General features: G+C 43.1%; 1 protein-coding gene across 17 annotated transcripts in view; it reads right to left on the reverse strand.

The window, feature by feature from the left end:
* Positions 1 to 3,636: 3,636 nt before the first annotated feature.
* The window catches only part of HERC1 (HECT and RLD domain containing E3 ubiquitin protein ligase family member 1), a 163,097-nt gene continuing 147,802 nt past the window's right edge, over positions 3,637 to 18,931 (reverse strand). For all 17 annotated transcript variants that reach the window (XM_036218062.1, XM_036218063.1, XM_036218060.1 and 14 more), the window contains 10 exons: positions 17,563 to 17,732; positions 16,044 to 16,182; positions 13,912 to 14,081; positions 12,682 to 12,851; positions 12,232 to 12,397; positions 11,378 to 11,454; positions 10,349 to 10,601; positions 9,824 to 9,976; positions 6,931 to 7,236; positions 3,637 to 4,282 (listed from right to left, as the gene is read on the reverse strand). In XM_036218062.1, the coding sequence (XP_036073955.1) occupies positions 4,097 to 4,282; positions 6,931 to 7,236; positions 9,824 to 9,976; positions 10,349 to 10,601; positions 11,378 to 11,454; positions 12,232 to 12,397; positions 12,682 to 12,851; positions 13,912 to 14,081; positions 16,044 to 16,182; positions 17,563 to 17,732 (1,790 nt within the window). In that variant the 3' untranslated portion in view covers positions 3,637 to 4,096. The remainder of the gene's footprint in view (positions 4,283 to 6,930; positions 7,237 to 9,823; positions 9,977 to 10,348; positions 10,602 to 11,377; positions 11,455 to 12,231; positions 12,398 to 12,681; positions 12,852 to 13,911; positions 14,082 to 16,043; positions 16,183 to 17,562; positions 17,733 to 18,931) is intronic.

The following is an 18,931-nucleotide window of genomic DNA, read 5'->3' on the forward strand; positions in this document are numbered from 1 at the left end:
GACAGAGGGCAGGTCAGCCCTCTCCAAACCTTAGTTTTCTTTCTGTGTATAGCTAGAGAATCTTGCTCCTAGGGTTCTTGTAAGGGGTATGAGATTGTGTTTGTAAAGCAGAGGTCACTGCAAGTTCAGATGGAATGGGGTATCTTGCATTCCCTTGAGGCCTCTTTTCCCATGGAAGCTCTTTTATAAATGAGGGTTAGGTTCCCTGGCTAACCCTTCAATGCTTAGTAAACCCCACATACCAACACTGTAGTGATCACAGAGCTAAAGCTGGGCTGACAGCTGTGTCCCATTGTTTCTGGGGCTTTAATTCAGCCCCGCCCCCTCTAGGGGAGCTTTGGGTCCTTGAGCCAAGGGCCATCTGAGATGCTCCCAGAAGCTGGGCACTGACGGAGACCCATGACTCCCCACTTTGCCTTCTCTGACAGTCACTGTTCACCAACAGCAGGCACTTGACATAACAGTGCCCTGCTTAATCTAAAAACAACTTTCAAGGTCTCTCAGATTTGCATAGAACAAGAGGCACTGCATGCTTAATTAATCCACTGACTCATTCATCTCAAAAACATTTACTCGGTACTGGCACAGGCTGGGCCAGGCCCTACCCCAAGGGACTCACTCTATTCAGAAGACATGCCAACTGGGGTCGGGTGGAGCTCTTGGGAGCTCTCCCACCTCTACTGTCCATAACTTCTGGCAAGTTGTGACCCCTCTGAGCTTCAGTTTCTTTATCTGTAAAATGGGGCCAATACCCTCTTTGTGACACTGCGATGAGATTATGTCTAAACGTGCACCCTGGAAGGTAACATAAACTGACAAGGTAGGGGTAGGTAAAGGTATCTTCACATCTGTGGAGGGATGGGAAAGGCAAGTACCTGGCAGAACCCACAAGGTCTGGGTACTGGAAAGGCTCTATATGGGGTGATCTAGGAACATTTGACAAAGGACAGAGCCTTTGAGCCACACTTAGAAGGCTGACTCTAGCTTCCACAGGTTCCAGTGGTGGGGAGGGTGTCCCTATCAGCAGACACAGCTCAGCAAAGGCAGAGCCAGGAAGCCTAAGGCATGTTCAGAGAAAGGTGAGCTGGGGAGATGAGAGCCTGGCCATGTTCCAGAGGCACCTGGATGTGGCTTAGGGTTATCTATGACCTCACAGCCTCTATCACAGTAGACCACAGCCTTTCCCCAGCTCTTGAATACTAACTGTTGTCACTCTCAGCTATGACCAAGGCATCCAGTGGCCACACAGAGGGAAAGCTAGGGGAGGGTGCAGAACCTCAGCACTGAGGCAGGATAGTGTGCCCCTGGCTGAACGCTGACCCAAGTCACCACATGATGTTTGCTGGTCTGCACAGGCACCTTGGTCACAAACTCTAAGTCACAGGGGCCCCAGTGGCCCATTTCTGCACAAGCTGAATGTTTGGAGGGGAATGGCTGAGCCCCCTCGGCTCCACCATTGGCATGCTGACAGGGAGCCGAGGCTCCCAGCTCTAGCCTGCATGCACTCAATACTTCCCTTCTCCTGACCTTAGATTCCTGGTTTGTAACAGGAGACATTACCTGATTCCTTATATCTAGGATTCCATCAGCTCTAGGATTCAATGCCCAAGACTTGCTTTTTGCTGAAAACCAAGTTCACCAAATGTAGGTTCCATCTGGCTGGCAGTGCTGGTTGAAGGCCACGAAACTGTACCTTGGAGGAGAAATCTTAAATTTTAAAGGCTAGAGGTCGAAGTTCTCAAGACTGTTTAAGGGTCATAAAAACTGCAAGTATTTGTTAACTGAATGAGTCCAACAGGCAGAAAAACTGCCCAAGCCTCCACGTGGGCTGAAAGTGAGCTGAGGAAAATAAACGCCTGCACTAGGCTCATTTTGGCTCCTCAGGTCAGGGACTCATGCTTCCCCCTCTCTCCTGGAACTTCCAAAAGTCAAGAGAGTGAAGAAAAATGACAGGTTTCCAGCAAAGAAATGGCATCTGTTACTGAGGTGTCTGTGCAGATTTTCCTTGCACAGTCAGATCTCCCAAGAAACTGTCCATTAGGCCTGACAGGTAGGAGCTGGAACCATGAGTGAGTGTCAGCCTGCTGGGGGTGCCTCTGCCCCTTAGTTCACAGTAAACTGTGGCACAGCCTCACAGGTCGAAGCATCACTTTGATTTAAAATAATTGCAGAATGCAGATGTATCCTTCAACTAAGCACAACTTCAGCCTAGCCCAGCCCAGTTCAGTGAGAGAAGACCCAGTTGTGACCAGGAACCAGCCCAGAAGGCCCTAAAAGACCCCTCTCCCAGGAATATCCTGGAACCTGATCAGCAGCACACAAAGGCCTCTCTTCTCTAAGAAAAGTTCCTTCTTAGTCCAGAGGCCTAGGAAGTGCCTTCCTACCCCCAGAGTGGGTGCTTCAAGCCCAGAGCCCTTCACTACTGCTACTGACTGAGCTCTCAGATCAAGTATTAAAAGCTTGTCTTTCCCCAGAACGCCCTGGGTTCCCCAGAAGCTGTGGTCTCCCTGAGACCCAGTTCCAACTGAAGCCTCTTTTCAATAAAACTAAGATGTCATCATTCTAAATATTAGATGTTCTCACTAGGAAAGATCCATACACATTATCCTAGCCAAAAAAACCCTCTATTTTTCTTCCCTTTTTTCTTTGAAACTACACACTTTCTACCTTCCTTGTGGAAAACTGCCTGCAAGGCTCTCTTGCTAGCAACTCATTTGAGCAGGCTGTCAGCTTTGACCTTCTCCACGAAGTACACTGGAAGCAGCTTATGGTTTGAACTTGCTGTGGATGGAGACAAGCCACCCAAAAGACTTGCCTTCTTCCTGTTCCTACTCCTGGCAGCCAAAGCCTTCACAGCTGCTCTCATGATGGCCCTTTCCCCCAAAACCACATGCTCATTCTGACATTTCTGAACAAATGAGCACATTGCCCAGGGCCCTCAAGGGCTGAGCTCAGGAACCAAGAGTGTAACCCCTTCCTCAGCCCCCCGCATGACTCCTCACCACCCATCATTCAAGGAAATGAAAGCCACTCATTATTAATTCTGTTAGTTCACACATCCACTCACTCATTCACACAGTTACTCATTTATGCATGCCAAGTACCTACGAGCAGTAGCTGTCTTTTCTGTGTACCTCTCACTTGGCCACCCTCCCCACAGATATGACATGATATTGTAAACTGCCCTGCTCTTTAATTCCACCACTTGTTCTTCACAGGCAGAGTCCAAGCCATGTTACTTTGGTTAGCTTCCTCCTTGCCTAGGAGAGCCGACCCCACACTAGCGATCCCGAGGCTTCAAGAAAGGTTCTCAGTGTGTTACACTTTGAGCCAGCTACGTAAGAGGAAGGGTGGTTCTGAGAAGAGGGGCCGCGTGGCTGAAGCAAGGGCCCTGGGGTGAGGGAGCAAATGAGAGATCCAGGATGACGAAACAAATGAAAATAGGCGCCCCCATTCCCATGGACTGCTATACCTACGAGGCCCTCCTGCTATGTCATTTTCAAGCAAAGCCCACTCAGTGTGAAGAAATGTTTCCGATGGGTCAAAAAGCTGTCAGAGTGAGACTAGCTTTAAAGCTTGATTTCCCTCAGTCTGAAGCTCCACTAGAGATAAAAAACAAAAAAAAACCAGCCCATGTTCTGATTCCTGAATCGTCTTTATTTCTCTGCATAAGGAACCCTGCACAGGCAATTCAAATTAAAACAAAATAAATATATGAATATTCATGTAAAACTGTCCTTTCTAATGAACAATTATACACAATGTACAATTTCATGTTCACTGGGTGGGTTTACAAAATGTACCATTCCCAACTAAAAATGCACCAAAATGGTTCCATGCAAACTTATCAAAAGTGACCGAAAATATGGAGGGAAAAAACCTGACTGAGAGCACTTTTTCTTTTTTTTTTGTACAATCACAGAAAAATAAAAACATCTAATTTCTTTGTTACATTTAGAGTAACTAAATGTGGCCACTGTTTATAATATCGGTTTATGTTCCTAAAACATCTATGTAGTTACCATAAAAGTATATCAACATTAAACTGGAAGTGAGCATTACTGAGAAAAAGAGGGGGCGACGGCACCCACAGCAGTCAGTAGTCGGTGTCGGAGCCCTCAGCGTTGTCCACGTTTCTCGAGAGCATGTAGTTGTCCATGTCAATCGAGCGGCAGTTGTTGATGGCGTAGCGCAGGCGCTCAGCCATGACCAGCTGGCTGGAGTAGGGGGGCAGCCTCAGCTGGAAAAAGCAGGTCTGTGAGGTAGGCAGACTGTCATAAGGCTGTGGAGAGAGAGACCCAGAGCTGTGACTGCAGCATCGGGGTGTCATGGGGGAGAGGGGTTCCTATTACCACTGCCCCAGAGTCAGGAAAGTACTTCTTCCTGCCTTCGAGATGGGATCCACAAACACAACTGTGTGGCCAACTCGAGAGGAAGCAGACACTGGGACATGGCATTGAAAGCTTGGGCTCCGGTGTCCCACGTGTGAGGTGAGAACAAGCCCTGACTGGCAGGAGTACTTGAGAGACTATGCTTCTCACAGTGCCTGCCACAGAATAAGAGTGTTTGTTCTCTTGTACAAAGAGTATACAGATGTGAAGATACGTCAGGGATCTGCGACAGAGCTGGTGAAATAGAACAATTGTCAGGGAGCCACCACGCCTCTCCTCCCCTGTCTTCCTAGTGTGCACTCTGCATGCTTCATCTGCAATGGCCACTAGCACCCAGGTCAAATGAGGAAAGAATAGTTAATTAAATCCTAGTCCATCCATTTAACTGACAATGATGCAGTCATTTAAAGTAATTATGATGAAAGAAAAAACAGAAAACTGCTTAGTACGTACGGATTATTACGTGAAATAAGCTGAATACAAAGTTCTAAACACATCATGCAAAAATGTGCATGCTTGAAGCAAAAACTGGAATTACACAAAGGTGAAAGGTATCAGAATGGCTACTACTAAAGAAAGAGGATTATATAGGTTTCCTGTCCCTCTCTGCAAACACAACTATTTCTTAAACTATTTGTAATGGCTGTAACAGCATTACGGTGATTTTATAATTTTTTAAAATTAGTTTTAAAAAAGTACCCATCCACTATTTCTTGTCTAATCTTGACTTAACCACCCCCCAGCCCTAGGCCAGGTGAGTGCACTTCAAAGAGGTAAGAGATGGAGGGAGGCCAAAAACCCTGACTGTGCCAGGGCCACTGATGACACAGAAAGCTCAATGACAGGAAAACCAAAACCAGCAAAGGCAGCGAAGGAGAATATTAGCAGGTGGCTCTGACTTGGAAACTGGAGAAATGGTCTAAGAGTCACAAAGGAGAGACCCGCAGTGGTCAGTGTCTGAGAATGGAACCCCCCAGGCAGGGGATTAGTGGTGGATTAACTCCAGGGATGGCAGGGGTAGCCCCAGACAGACATGAGGCAGGGTTTTTTCCCAGAGCTGAATAGAAATAAACCATTTTCTCCTCCCCATCTCTCTCTGAAGCAACAAAACAGATTTACAACTTATAGTTTCTGGCAAGTCATGTAGAAAATTTATGGAAAGGCTCTTTTCATAGCCCTTCCTGTGCGTGGACTCTCCAGCAAGCCTTGCCCAGGAGAGGAGCCCAGGCGGGTAGCTGGGAGGCAGTGGGGGAGGGATGGCTTTGGCTACAGCAACCTCTAGGAGTAGTTACTGGAAAAACACCAAAAAGGCAGACACTGAAACCTGCCGAAACTGGCAGGAAGGGCCCTTGTGTGAAGAGGCCCTACTGTCCTTGCTGCTTCCGGAATAAACACCATGGGCCCTGCTTGGAGGACTGCCCAGCTTATTGGAAGAAGGGGGAGTGTTGAGGGAACACAGACACTCCTAACTTAATGCTGGGGTTGAGTGTACCAACTGTCCAGGAGGTGGAGAGAAGGAGTTCTAAGTCTGTCTTCAGGAATGGTCAGGGGGCCCAGGACAACATCCAGGAGGGCTTCCTGGAGGAGATGACACTGTTAATGGGCTTAAGGGACAAATAAGAGCTTGCTAGGTAGAGAGGGAATGGGCGGTAAAGGAGAACTTAGTAAAGCTAGGGAACGACCCACACAAAGGCACAGAAGTTTAAAAACAGCATAGTCTGCCATGGACAAAGGCAAGCAGCCCATTATGTCCAGAACATAATAAGTGTCAAGAGGTTATATCACAAAGCAGGGCAGAGGCCAGATTGTGGAGGTGTTTAAGGCTGCGAAGGTGGTCGTCATTTATCCTAGAGTCAATGCAGGGGGCCCCTGAATAGTCTGAAAAGAGTAGAGTGACATGGTCAGATGGGTGCTTGAGAAAGATGACTCTGGCAGCAGTGTGCATTTAAGACTCTAAGCCCTTTTATTCCTAAGCCATCTGTCAAAACGGCAGCTGGGCTGGGGCTCTGCGACTGGGGTCTTTCATCAGGCCGCAGAGAAGCTGCACTGCCTGCTCCACGAGGCACACTGCACAAGTAGCTGTAGAACACAGTACTGTTGCTCTCCGCCTCTTCTTCGAGTTCCTTCTGGAACATGTGCACCAGTTAACAGTTAGTATCTTTTTGAAAACAAATAAGACCACGTCCCAGTGCCAGGTCCCACAATGAAAAGATGTAGAAATAAGAGGCAGAGGCAACATGATGATGACCCCTCTGTCAAGCTTAGTTTTCACTCAGGAAGATACTGAAAGATTTAGTAAAGGCTGTTGGTTGTAGTGTTCCTTATATATCCATTTAGGACTTTTTTCACTGAAGTTATGCGATGTTTCTGAACAAGTTTTGATGCTTGATTTTTTTTTTTTTTTAAATATGGAAGTTCCAAGCACTAAGTCTGAATTGGCAGGCCTACTTGAAGGTCACAGTTTGTTTTCCCCAACATGCAAACAACAGGAAGCAATAAGGACAGACATTACCAAGGAAGAAAAAAATAGCTTACTTACCCTATCAACCTTCATGATTTGAAATCTCTGAGAAATGTCAGCAGTGTTGGCTGGGAGTCGAGATCTTCCAGACACAAACCTCATGAAAAGCACCCGCTCTTCATTGGAGAACTCCTCCAGCGTGTGCCAGAACCACTGCACAAGCTGATGCTGCTCGTCCACCTCCCGGTACCGCACCACTTTCTTCAAGACTTCTACAGAGATCTCAGGCATCCCGCACACCATCTGCTCCAGCTGCTTCGCTGTGAGGAGGGACAGCAGCGGCACGGGGATGATCCACGACATCCCTTCTCGGACCGCAGCTACCTGCTCCCAAGAGAAGTTGTTCATTCAATGTGTGCGCATAGACAGAGCACCCACTGTGGACCTAATAGGGCTGGGCATGTCCCACCTGCTCATCTGCTCCCCAGATCCTCTACTTATCCCTCAGACCTCCAGGCACAAGTGCCCGTGTGCATGACCCACCCTCCTTGCCTCTGACCCTTTGTCAGAGCTTCTCCCTGCTTGTGGGACTCAGATACTCCTTCTGGTCCCAGTTCGATCCCATTTTGGAGCCCACCTTCCCTCCCCCACAAAATCCCAGCCTGCTGGGCCCTCACCAAGGCCAATCCCCCTCACTCATACTCCCACACATGTGGCCTTGGGCTGTGAGGGTGTGCTCTGTGGGACAGTACATCTCCTCGGAAGGGTAAGAAGCTCTTGGAGAATGTGTCTAGCTTCTATTATTCTTGTAATTTATATTTTTCTTTCGAAAATATTCATTTTTTTGGTAAAAATTATTTGTGTTCATTATTTTAAAAAAGTTAGAAAAGTATGAAGAAGAAAGTAAAACTGGAGAGTCCTTTTGTAGGGCAGTAGATGACAGAAAATTTAATTAGGAGACTTAGGTTTCAAATCCAAGCTCCACCACTTCTTTTATTGTAATTTTCTCATCTGAAAAGTGAGACAAATAATTGCTGCTCACATAACTATGAGAATTTTAAATGAATAACTATCTAAAAGTCCGTATGAATGGGTAGTTTATACTGCTTTTGTTCCTTTAACACAGTGCTGAGAACAGGCCAGCAGGGGAATGCTGAGGGGAAGCTGCCAGGGGCTGCCCGTGCTGTTTAGAATTCCTCCAAGGTTGCTAGTAGTGCAACCCCTACACACAGACTCATTGCTCTTCAAGGTTTGTTTCATAGATACACCTCACTCTTGGCCAATTCAAAATCACCTATCATGAAACAAACAAAAACAAAAACAAAAAATCCAAAAATCTCAACAGAAGCCATACCTTGGGGAAGGCCCTGGGGTTATGACTGGTACAGGGTTATCATGCCTGGGCTAAAGAATGAGACTGGCAGTGAGGGCAGTCTCTACTGATACTGAAAGAAATACCCCAACTAAAATCTGCTACAACCCAAGATATCATGCCTCATAGAATAAAAACCAAAAGCTGTCTGGAGAAAAAATGAGGCTATGGTATGGGGCTGGCTATTTGGGTGGGTAACAACTGGTGACGGCCATGAGAAGAACACTGGGTTCTAAGAGATAAGGAGGAAGTGAAAGAGGAAGAAGGCCTCCTTACAAAGAAAGGGACAAAGCCAAGGCAGAGCACAGCACAACTGACAGAGAGTGGAGCATCACTCTGACTCTCAGGAGAAGGGCCAGCAGAAGAGCCTAGACCTGCCCTGCAATTAAACCTGGTTTGGGATCCTGATTTCGCCCTGGGCACATCACTTCATTTCTCTGGAGTAGGTACTCTCATCTGTGAAATGGTGACAGTAATCTTAATCTCATAGAATAACTATGGGAAAAACTGCACATGAGGGTGCCTGGCACCATGCCTGGCATGCAAGAGGTGATCAATACATTTTTAGTCAGTTATTCACCCTCCAAGGATTAAAAGTAGCCATAAACTAGAAAGAAATCCTAAGCTCTGGCTGTGTAAACAGCATTGCTGATGGAACCCGCCCTTACTAAACTAAGGGATTTAGTTTTCTGACTCAACTTGGTCCAAAGCCAGAATCAAAGAAGGAACCAGGAGTGAAGAGTACAGAATATATATACTTAAAATTACTACACAGCCTCAGAGCCTGAGTCCAGCTCTCAATAAGACCCCAAAACAGTCTGCAAATAAAGTACTACTGAAGTGATTATAAGGATTATATCTCGCGCGCGCGCGCACACACACACACACACACACCATTTTTGGACACAATATTCATTTCTATTATCACTCATCATACAGCTATATGTCAGCATAGAACAAGGATATATAGGATGTAGACAGATAGACAGACAGACAGACAAAATACATTCTTCATTCATTGTCTTATAAGCTAATACAAAAACAAGAAGCAAACTCTGCGGCTTATTTCTTACTGAGACTATAACACAGAAGTATATGGTATCTTGAGGAATTTCTAAGTAACAAAAAAGATCTTTATAGGTTATAAACCTGAAGGAAAAGTGGTCTGTGGAGGAGATGCATCCTCAGCTGGGGCTTGAAGGACTGCAATAGGAGGGGGGAAGAGGCACTCATGTCTCATGTGAGATTGCAAGATCAGCATTCAGGGGTTCCTTCACATGCACCCTGACTGACAAAGCTGGAGTGGAGACCATGGTTTGGGGAGCAGTAAAAGATGAGGAAGAGTGAGAGTGCAGAGTCTGAAGGCCTGAGTGAGAGCCTGACCTCGATTCCACTTGAGTGGTGACCTAAGTAAGGTCTTGAGTAAGGAAATAGGAGCCAAGAAATATGACCTGAATAGTCTCTGAACAGGAGCTGAAATATAGATACAAATGAATCAACACAGTAAATTAATATGCAAAAAGTTGGTAGTAACTGGTCAATTCTTGTTTGGAGACAAAGGCAAACATTCACATGTACCCCCAAAGTAGTTAATCTCACCTGCCGGTCCATCTCGTGAAGTCGGTATTCAATGGCCCTCTCCACATATTCCTTCCTATTGGAAAATGTGAGTGGGATACTATTTCCACCAGGGATAATGGGAACCATTTTGCCATCAGCACTCTGGCCAACAAAAGAATCAAGAGGAATCATCTAAGAATAGAAGGAAAAAAATTTTTTACTACAACAAAACATATTTCACACAAATATAGCAAAACAGTAACAACATCAAGATTTTTAAGCATATAACAGAGCAAATGAGATAGCTGATCAGGACACTTGATCAGCAAGGCATATGCTGACTCATCTGGCTATAGTTAAAAATGAAGCTGAATCTTTCTACCCCTAAACCAGGTCTGAGAATTGGTGAAAGGAGAAGCAGCAGAAGCTGGGTGCTGGAGCCAACTCTACCTGGTGGCAGCAATTCCTGAGGTTGAGCTGCTGAGGGCAGCTAACGGAACATGGCATGGGTCAGCCAGACAGCAACCAGAAGACCAGCAGAAACATGGGCTGGCCAGAATTTACCTCATGGAAACTCTCCTCGGTAATCCCACTATCTTCAATGTGAAGAATGCTGTTGAGGGTCTGCACATAGAGAAGATCCACCTCCTCCAGGTCTTCCAGGGTGAGTGGGACACAGCACAGCTGCTTCCACACCAGAGGGGCCAAATGGAGGTCCAGAGGCTTCTTTGTGCGAATGGCAACCCCCATTAAAATTCCCAAGAACTTAAATTGCATTAAGTGTTCATCGAGGCAGGCAGAAGGGTTAAAAAGGAACCTGCAGAATTAAAGAAAGTATTTCAAGCAAAACTGTCCTCACTTCTATTAGAAATAAGTTACCTAACGGCTACAACATTAATCTAGACCAGCGTTGCCCAATATATTAGCCATTAGCCTTATGTGGCCATTTAAATTAATTAAATAAAATTTAAAATTCAGTTCTTTAGCCACTCAAACCACATTCAAGTACTCAACAAAAACATGTGGCCTGCAAATTTGGACAACACAGGGACCCTATTTTGAATTATTCTTAGAAGAAACATAAAAGTACAAGTGAATGGCCTCTCAGACCTTAAGCTATCTGCTCCAGGATACCCTATTTCCTAAAATCACTTCATTTACCATTTATAAGTCCATGACACAAGATCCCAAATTCAAAACTTGGCAAATACAAGGATAATATATAAATGCAAATACTAAGTGCTGTGATTTGATAGCATATCAAAGCTTTTTAATAAACTTTAATGCAGAAAATAGTGGCCTTCAGAAACACAAAAGAAGTCAGGTTTCATTATCAAGTTCGAGTTTCCTCTACCTCTCTGTATTATCATTGAGTTGGTCCCATACTAAACACCAATTCATGATGGAAGTGCCTTTGTTTTCTTATCTGTGAACAGCAGTTCCTACTCCTTAGGAATGAAGACTCAATAAATAATACATGTAAATCACTTAGAACAGTGCCTGACACACAGTAAGCACTTAATAAATGTGATAACTGTGAGCTACTGTTGTTGTTATTATTGACATTCAATAAACACTTGCTGATTGCCTTACCGGTCCCTATTGTAACCCACTTCTGCAGTGGCATTGGGAGAGGGTATAAGAAGGTCAACGATACCAGTTTCAAGTTCCTGTAAAGGAAAGAAAAACAACTTTTTGAGAAATGACAACCGAATGCATTAAGAGAATGAACCAATTAAATTCAACATTATACTGAAAATATTTGAGACATTTATAATGTTATGTGACAACCAACCATCTCTATGATTATTTTTATATGTACCAAATATCTTGTTGTATGAAGAACTAAGATGGAAAAGTCAACCCAGGGCAGGAATTGGGGTATCTGTGAGTAGGATACAGTATGTTCAAATAGATTCAATAACTGATTACTAAGTGTTATTTTAGTCACAGGATTTATTAGAAAAATCCAGACACCAGGCAAAGCTGGAAGGGTCAGAGCTGATCTGGAAACAAAAATTCCACTGCAGATCTTAAAATAAGAATTGGTCCAAACTCTTAAGACTTGTTTTTCTAATTCTCCTGGAGCTTGGCACTTTTAAAAGCACCAGAATAAAATGGAGCATATGGGTGGTCCAGGATCTGTCTGTTACATAAAGTAAATATGTCATTGTTATTTCCTCTGCCAGTATTACAATGCAACAGATGGTGAGTCATCGGTAGATGGCTAAGCACTGACATTAATTCAGGAAGGTATCTTCGCAAAGCATTTCACAAACCCTTGCTATAATTCACCTACACATCATTAACAGCATGATTTTACGTAGAGCTCACAAATGCATCCTTGCTACATTTATAAAAACATGCCTGACAGAGTAATCATTGGAAATGGTAAAATGGCCAACACCCGAGCGGACAACTCAGTAGAGAACACTGAATGAACATACCTGGCACATCTCTGTGATTGTGTCATCAAACACTCCTCCAGCGTCATCAGCCCCTTCTCCAACCAGCTTAACCTTCCATGCTCTGGAGGGCAGACGAAGGTCTGAAGCATTCAGTTTAACTACTTGTCTTGCTATCTGGACAAAGATGGGCTTACACTTCCGTCCTCTTTAAGAGAAAGGAAAAACTGAATAAAACACAATTCTCACCAACTTTCCAAATCACCACAAAGGTCACTTGAAGATATCATCCCACCAGTGAGTTAACAGGCCAGCTTAACGATAGTCAAACACTGTGCAAGGCCCATGGTAACAACATTGGGTACTAATGTAAATACTGTTATTACCCTACTTTACAAATGAGGAAGCTAAGGCTCACAGAGATTAGTTAGTGATAATGTTCATCTAAAAAAAATGCCAGCTAGTTAGTGAAACATACACACATACACTAACCTGGTTGATATCCTCTTTACTGTAATTTGGGGTCCATAGTTTTTGCCTTGAACCATAGTTTTTCCTATGGAGCGCACCATCGGGAGGGTATAGACTCTTGGTGCTAACAGAGGCCGAAGCTGTCCCTGCACAATGCCCCACGTTCCGGCGTTATAATGAGATGCACTGTTCTGTAATAGAAAGTAAGCTTATCAGAAATGATACTCTCTAAGGCTTAAAAGAAATAATACATTTTACTTTTAGAACATAATTCTTTTTGAAATTCACTTTAAAAGCATAAACCTGGGTGTAATTATTAGTCACTTTAAAAAAACATTTTTTTCTGATAAAATTATTATGTAAAAAAAACTTGGAAAATACAGAAAATGACACACGCACATACATGCAAATGAAATCATCCATAATCCTACCATATGGAGATGGCTCCATTAACACTTTGATCTATTTCCTTCCAGTTTCTTTCCATGTGTGTAGGCATATATTTTTCACATTGAGATCATACTGCTTATTCAATTTTCTGCTGCTTTTCTCATCTAACTTTATATCATTAAACATTCTCTAATTATAGTTTACTGACACTGTTTAGTGCACATAATATTCTGTCATCTGGCTGATTATCTATTTCTAACAATGATTTGTCAAATTCCTCATGTGCCCCATGACTGGCTACCTAAAGGATTTTTTATGAACAGTTTTATAAACTGATATACATTCTGGCAGGCGTGTCTACACATTAAACCAGCAAATAAACAAAGCCAGATGTTTTCTTCCTAAATTACTAGACTGTTCTATAAAGACATAAGTCAGCCAAATTTACTTTACCCTTCCATGGGACCTAGAATGCACATTTGTAAGGAGACCAAGAAGTCTCCTAAATGTTGTGGACTCATTTATATAACAACTTTGACTGGTACTAATAGCTTTATCCGTTTAAGTTTTAAAATCACATAAAGGACTTTACAGAAAATTTATGCTTATATTCATACTTCCTTGAGGTTTGGACAAACCAAAACACAGAAGGAAGACCAATCTGTGTCCAGCAACATGGTTACCAATATCTGGACTGTCACTAAACAACAATAAAAAGGAAACAGAATTGTTGCCTTTTCTACATCTCTTGGGTGTAGTGAAAAAGTATTAGCCATGGAAGAATTTCCTGAAGGCTGAGAGAAAGTCCCAGACCTGGTGAGCACATCACACACAGCATTGTTTCCCAAGTCAGCATGTTACCTGGTTGTTGGGGCTGAGGTTGAGCAACCTCCAGGACGAGTACATGAGGTCTGAGAAGTGATACAGTAGCCGGAGCCTGGCCCTCGCGGTGTGGATGCTCACCTCCCTCAGTGCCCCGTACTGTGGGGGCACTGCGTCGGGCAGGCCCAGTTGCAGAGGTACTGAGACACCTGCCCAGAAAGCAAATGGACACTTATAAAGGAAAATGCATTGCGTGCATTTTCAACATTTGGAAAAATTTCAAACACAAAGAAATCAAGTGCACAATGAACATCCATTCCCACCACTTAAATTCCCTAATTAATATTTTGCTATATTTTCTTTATCACGTATTTATCAATTCCTCTATCCACCAATTCATCTTAATTTTTTGATGCACCTGTGTTGGTTTTAAAAATATCTTATTTATTTATCATTATGGAAACTTGTTTTTTTTTCTCCTTTAATTTAGTTTCCCATTTAACTATGAGACTTAAACAGTTCCTTCACACACACACACACACACACACACACACACACACACACATACACAAGCCCAAATTCTTCCTTTTATAATCAATAATTGTCATCTTCATAACAACACAAGCTGTGGGCCAAGACCAGGTAGGCAGTTCTAGAGAATGGAAATGGGCAACTTAGCAGAGCCACCTCCCACACATACTAGGGATCTGACAGAAAGGGACCGTGACAGATGAAAGGTATGGTTGCATGATTCATGAAAGCTTTTTACTTCAAGAACAAGACCTCTGAAGAAGTAAAGACAAGGACTACACCCACAGTTCTTCTCTTATAAAAATGCACAAAGGTTTTTGTAAAAACAAAATACTCAACTTATTTGAGTTTTCTATAAACAAAAATTTGTACAGTTCAATTCCCAGAGGAATTTACTATTATTAATAAAAGTTAACATTTATTGAGTACTTCCTATGTGCCTGGCACTAGGTCCTTTGTAGGAATCGGTTCATTTCTTTCTATAGCTCTTTACAGCAGGTGCTGTTATTACCCTTATAGACAAGAAAATTGAGTCTCAAGTTCACTCAGCTCATAAGTGGAGGAGCCAGGATTCAACCTAGGCAAGTGCTTCGAGTATGAACCTTTAACCATAACACTGTGTAGCCTCTGTCCTGAAGTGGGAGCGAAATTCCTCCGGAAGCTGCAGAGGCCCCTGAAACTCTGAAATTGTCAGTGCATGGGCAGCAGTACTCTTTCTGGATTCTGTTAACCAGAAACCATCTCCTGCTTATTTGGAATCTACTTGCAGTGCCACCTTGCTCTCTTAGGGTATCTAAGAAAAAAACCTCTAAGAGGAGTCTTTTCCAAGGACCTATGACTAAGAAGTAGAGAGATCAGTACAAAGGGAAGAAAATGCTGAGCTCTGGGGCACAGATTGCTTCAGGGAAATCCTAGTGCCTTAGACAACAGAGGATGTAGAAAGAAAGGACTTGAGGACCTGGGAAAGAAACAGCCCAAATACGAAGATATGCATAAGGATGATAAATGCCACACTTAAGGTAATTATTACAGTTTGGGGAAGGGAAGATGGATCTAATTGGGGGAGTACAAGGCTGGATGTTAAGTATATGAATATGAATTTTTCTTAATGTACTTTGTAGATCTATAAGAATTTCATAATAAATTTAAAGCAAATCCAACAACAAAGAGGTAGAAACATCCCATCAGTACTGCTACATGCTGGAATAAAATGGCAACGTTTTTTGCTGTGCCAATGCATAGACAACATCATGTTTCAACTGGCTAACTGTGGTGAAGAATTTGACAAATAGTCTCAGGGCTTTTAATCTTTATTACTAACAGCAGACCTTAGAAAACTACTTCTTTTATATAAAAACATACTTCGTTGATGCTCTAAAATTATAAATTTTTGCTTGCCTAAGTGGTTTTCTTCTTTTGGGGGTACTGAGAGGAACTGCTTCATAATGAATTCTGCAGGAGAATTGCCTGCTGTGAAAGTATTTACAGTGCTGATAGCACAAAGAGTGCTTTGGTTGTGTGGGGGAAGCTTTGATGGTTTCAGAATGATGTCTGGATGCTGTATAAAACTGGCAAGCAGACAGTGCAGCTGGGTACTGCTGAAAGAGAAGCTGCAGGAGCATGGATATTTCATCCCTCACCTGGTGCTCTTGGCGGTACAGGCGGTGCTGTCCAGGCAGCACTGTGGCAGCGGCCAGCTGAGATCTGCCGAACGTTTTTCCCTTGCAAAACTGTCACCAGGGTCGGTTCTCGAACGTGATTGGTGTGGCCTAGGCCAAGCTGAGGATAAATCACAAATACACACAGATTGAATTAGAAAGAGGAAGAGAGGAAGTCAAGATGATGAAATTTGTCTTAGATGGTAGCAGATATAAAGAAGTTAATATCTGTACCAAGCCACAGCATTGAAATAATGAAATTAATTCTGATTTTCTCTATCAGAATGGTCCTCACAGCTCAGACTGTCTCCTAAAAACTGAGCTACAACAAGGCCTCTGCAAATCTAGCAGATTAGTCTTAGACTGAACACATCCTTGGATTCCACTTCTGGAGAGGAAATTAACTCTGAGAAAGTTAAAAAAAAAATAACAGAATGATCTATAGAACTTTTAACTTAAAACATGGTAATTTCTTGATTTTCAACATGGATTGCCTGTGTAACAATAAATAAGCAATTACAAAAACATACACAGAAACAGATTCTCTTCCCTAGATCTCTGTTCTTAGCATCTGACTGGGACATCCAGTGTTTCAGCAGCTAAGCACCTCAACATCAGTAGGGAGGATCATGTCAAGGCCCTGTCGGGGACCTCCCAAAGGTACCCTCCTCATCAATTCTCCTCTCATTAAGACAATGTAGAACCCTAATGATGAGCAGTTTCCTCATCTGTTAAGATAGTGGTGAGGAGACAACAGGGCCAAAATGAGGCTTCAATGAATAATACTGAACCTGAAACTTGAGGGGCCCTGAGTACCTGCTCTGGGGCAGCCAGACCCAGAGAAGATTTATAGAGGAAGAGGACGTGGGGCTGAAAGCCGCCGTAGTAGCAAGCATCTCAGATATCTCTCACCAAAGTCCCTCCCTCTTCCATATACAGGGTAGGCTAAACACATCAACCTTGAATCTTTTCTCAACCTCTTATTCCTCTTTGTAATGGGAGTGACAGGACTTCTTGCATAAACACAAATATACTTTGTATACTGTCACATTATAAAATATAAAAGTATTGTTGTTTTATTCTTTCCATTCTCCAGGTCAACAAATGCTCCTGAGACCTAATCTCATATATTACTGATAATGGTGATAAGAGTAGCAAATACTTATAAAGTATTTATAAGTGTTAGGCATAAGTGTTAGTTATAAAGTATTTACTATGTGTTAGGCACCTATCGATGTTTACAGACACGTACTTACACTCAGTTAATTTCCTTAATCACTTTCCTGTGATTTTTTTTTTTTTAAAACTCATGGTATAATACCTATGTGGCCACAATCAAGAGAGATATGCACAACCGGACACATAAAACAATCAGTCCCATGGCAAAATGATGTGCTTGAGACACTGTGATATCATGAGTTTCCTAGCTTATTCCTTTCCCAAATGAGAACTGTTGTCAGATTTCTAGAATATGAGAGCAGCAAGCAAGATAAATATTCACCTGTCCTTCTGAATTGCTTCCCCAAGCATATACATCTCCAGTTGATGCCAAAGCAAGTGTGTGTTCAGCTCCAACTGCCACATCTTCGATGACCACTCCAGCCAGGACAGGGATCTGTTGTGGTCGATTGTGATTGCGAGCACGCCCTTCTGGCAGGCCTATCAAACGATCTGAAAATAGCAGGGGAAATTGATGGATGGCACAGCATAGTCCTTTCATGTTTCCTAATGAGTCACTGACTTTTATGGTGGAACAGCAATGACATATATAACTCACTGAGCAAAAGCTGCTATTCTGGTAAAGTATACTGGATTCTGAGTGAACAAAAAGTTTGAAACTATTTCTTTGTAAAATGTCACAGGCTCCTTATTTATAAAAATAAATAAAATTAAATCTAAAATTAGTAGTTTATTTCAAAGCAAGAGGCACCTCCAGTACCCTCATATTTGAGAGGACTGGTACATAGTTCACAAAAGCCCTGAAGTTCTTACATTCTAAGAAAAGATGTCATTCTACCTATGTTGACCTCAAACTTCCAGCCAACTTCCTCCTTTCCCTTTGCTGCCAAACCTCTAAAAAGTGCAGGCCAGCCCCAGTTTCCCCATGTCTTCTAAGACTGACTGGCTTGGCCACCTGCTACAGCCTATCTTCTACTTTCGCCACTGTACTGAAACTGTACTCTAAAAAGCCATGAGTAGCTCCTAACTGCCTATTTCAATAGCCTTTTTTCCCAGGCTCCAGCCCACAGAGCCCCACGAAACCTTCTGATAAACCTCTAGCTCCTCCTTCCCCTCCTAGTTCACTGGCTACCTCTCTCTCTCTCCACTCCTTTCAAGCCAACTCTTCTGAGTCCTCTTTCTGTTCTCACATTCCCTAGAGTTCTACCTCTCCTTGGGTTTCTTAAAGCCTATTAACATGGCTTTAATTACCATCATTACACATTATGCAAACCTATATCTCTGTAATCTCTCTGAAATTCTGGATCTAAATCCCCAATAACTTGTTGGACATCTCCATATGAAACACACACACACACACATACACACACACACACACACACTCTCTCTCTCTCTCGCCCAAATTCAGTATGACTCAAATCAGCTTCCTGTCCGCAGTCAATGGCACCAATGTTCTTCCTAAACTAGAAACTTCAATCAGGGTTTACTTCTTCCTCTTCGTCTCATCTGCCTCACATACCCCTCAGTCACTATCAACTTGCCAAAAAGTTACACTTAAGAAGGTGAGTATGTTGCCAGGGAATTCCACTGTGGATATCTGGATTAGGAATCTACTCAAGATTTGAACCCTGAATGCCTATAAATTCCTAAGACCTGAACCCCAGTTCCTGAAAGGACTAGAGAGTAAGGCA

This window comes from Rousettus aegyptiacus, unplaced genomic scaffold, assembly GCF_014176215.1.
Source record: "Rousettus aegyptiacus isolate mRouAeg1 unplaced genomic scaffold, mRouAeg1.p scaffold_m13_p_3, whole genome shotgun sequence".
NCBI lineage: Eukaryota > Metazoa > Chordata > Mammalia > Chiroptera > Pteropodidae > Rousettus > Rousettus aegyptiacus.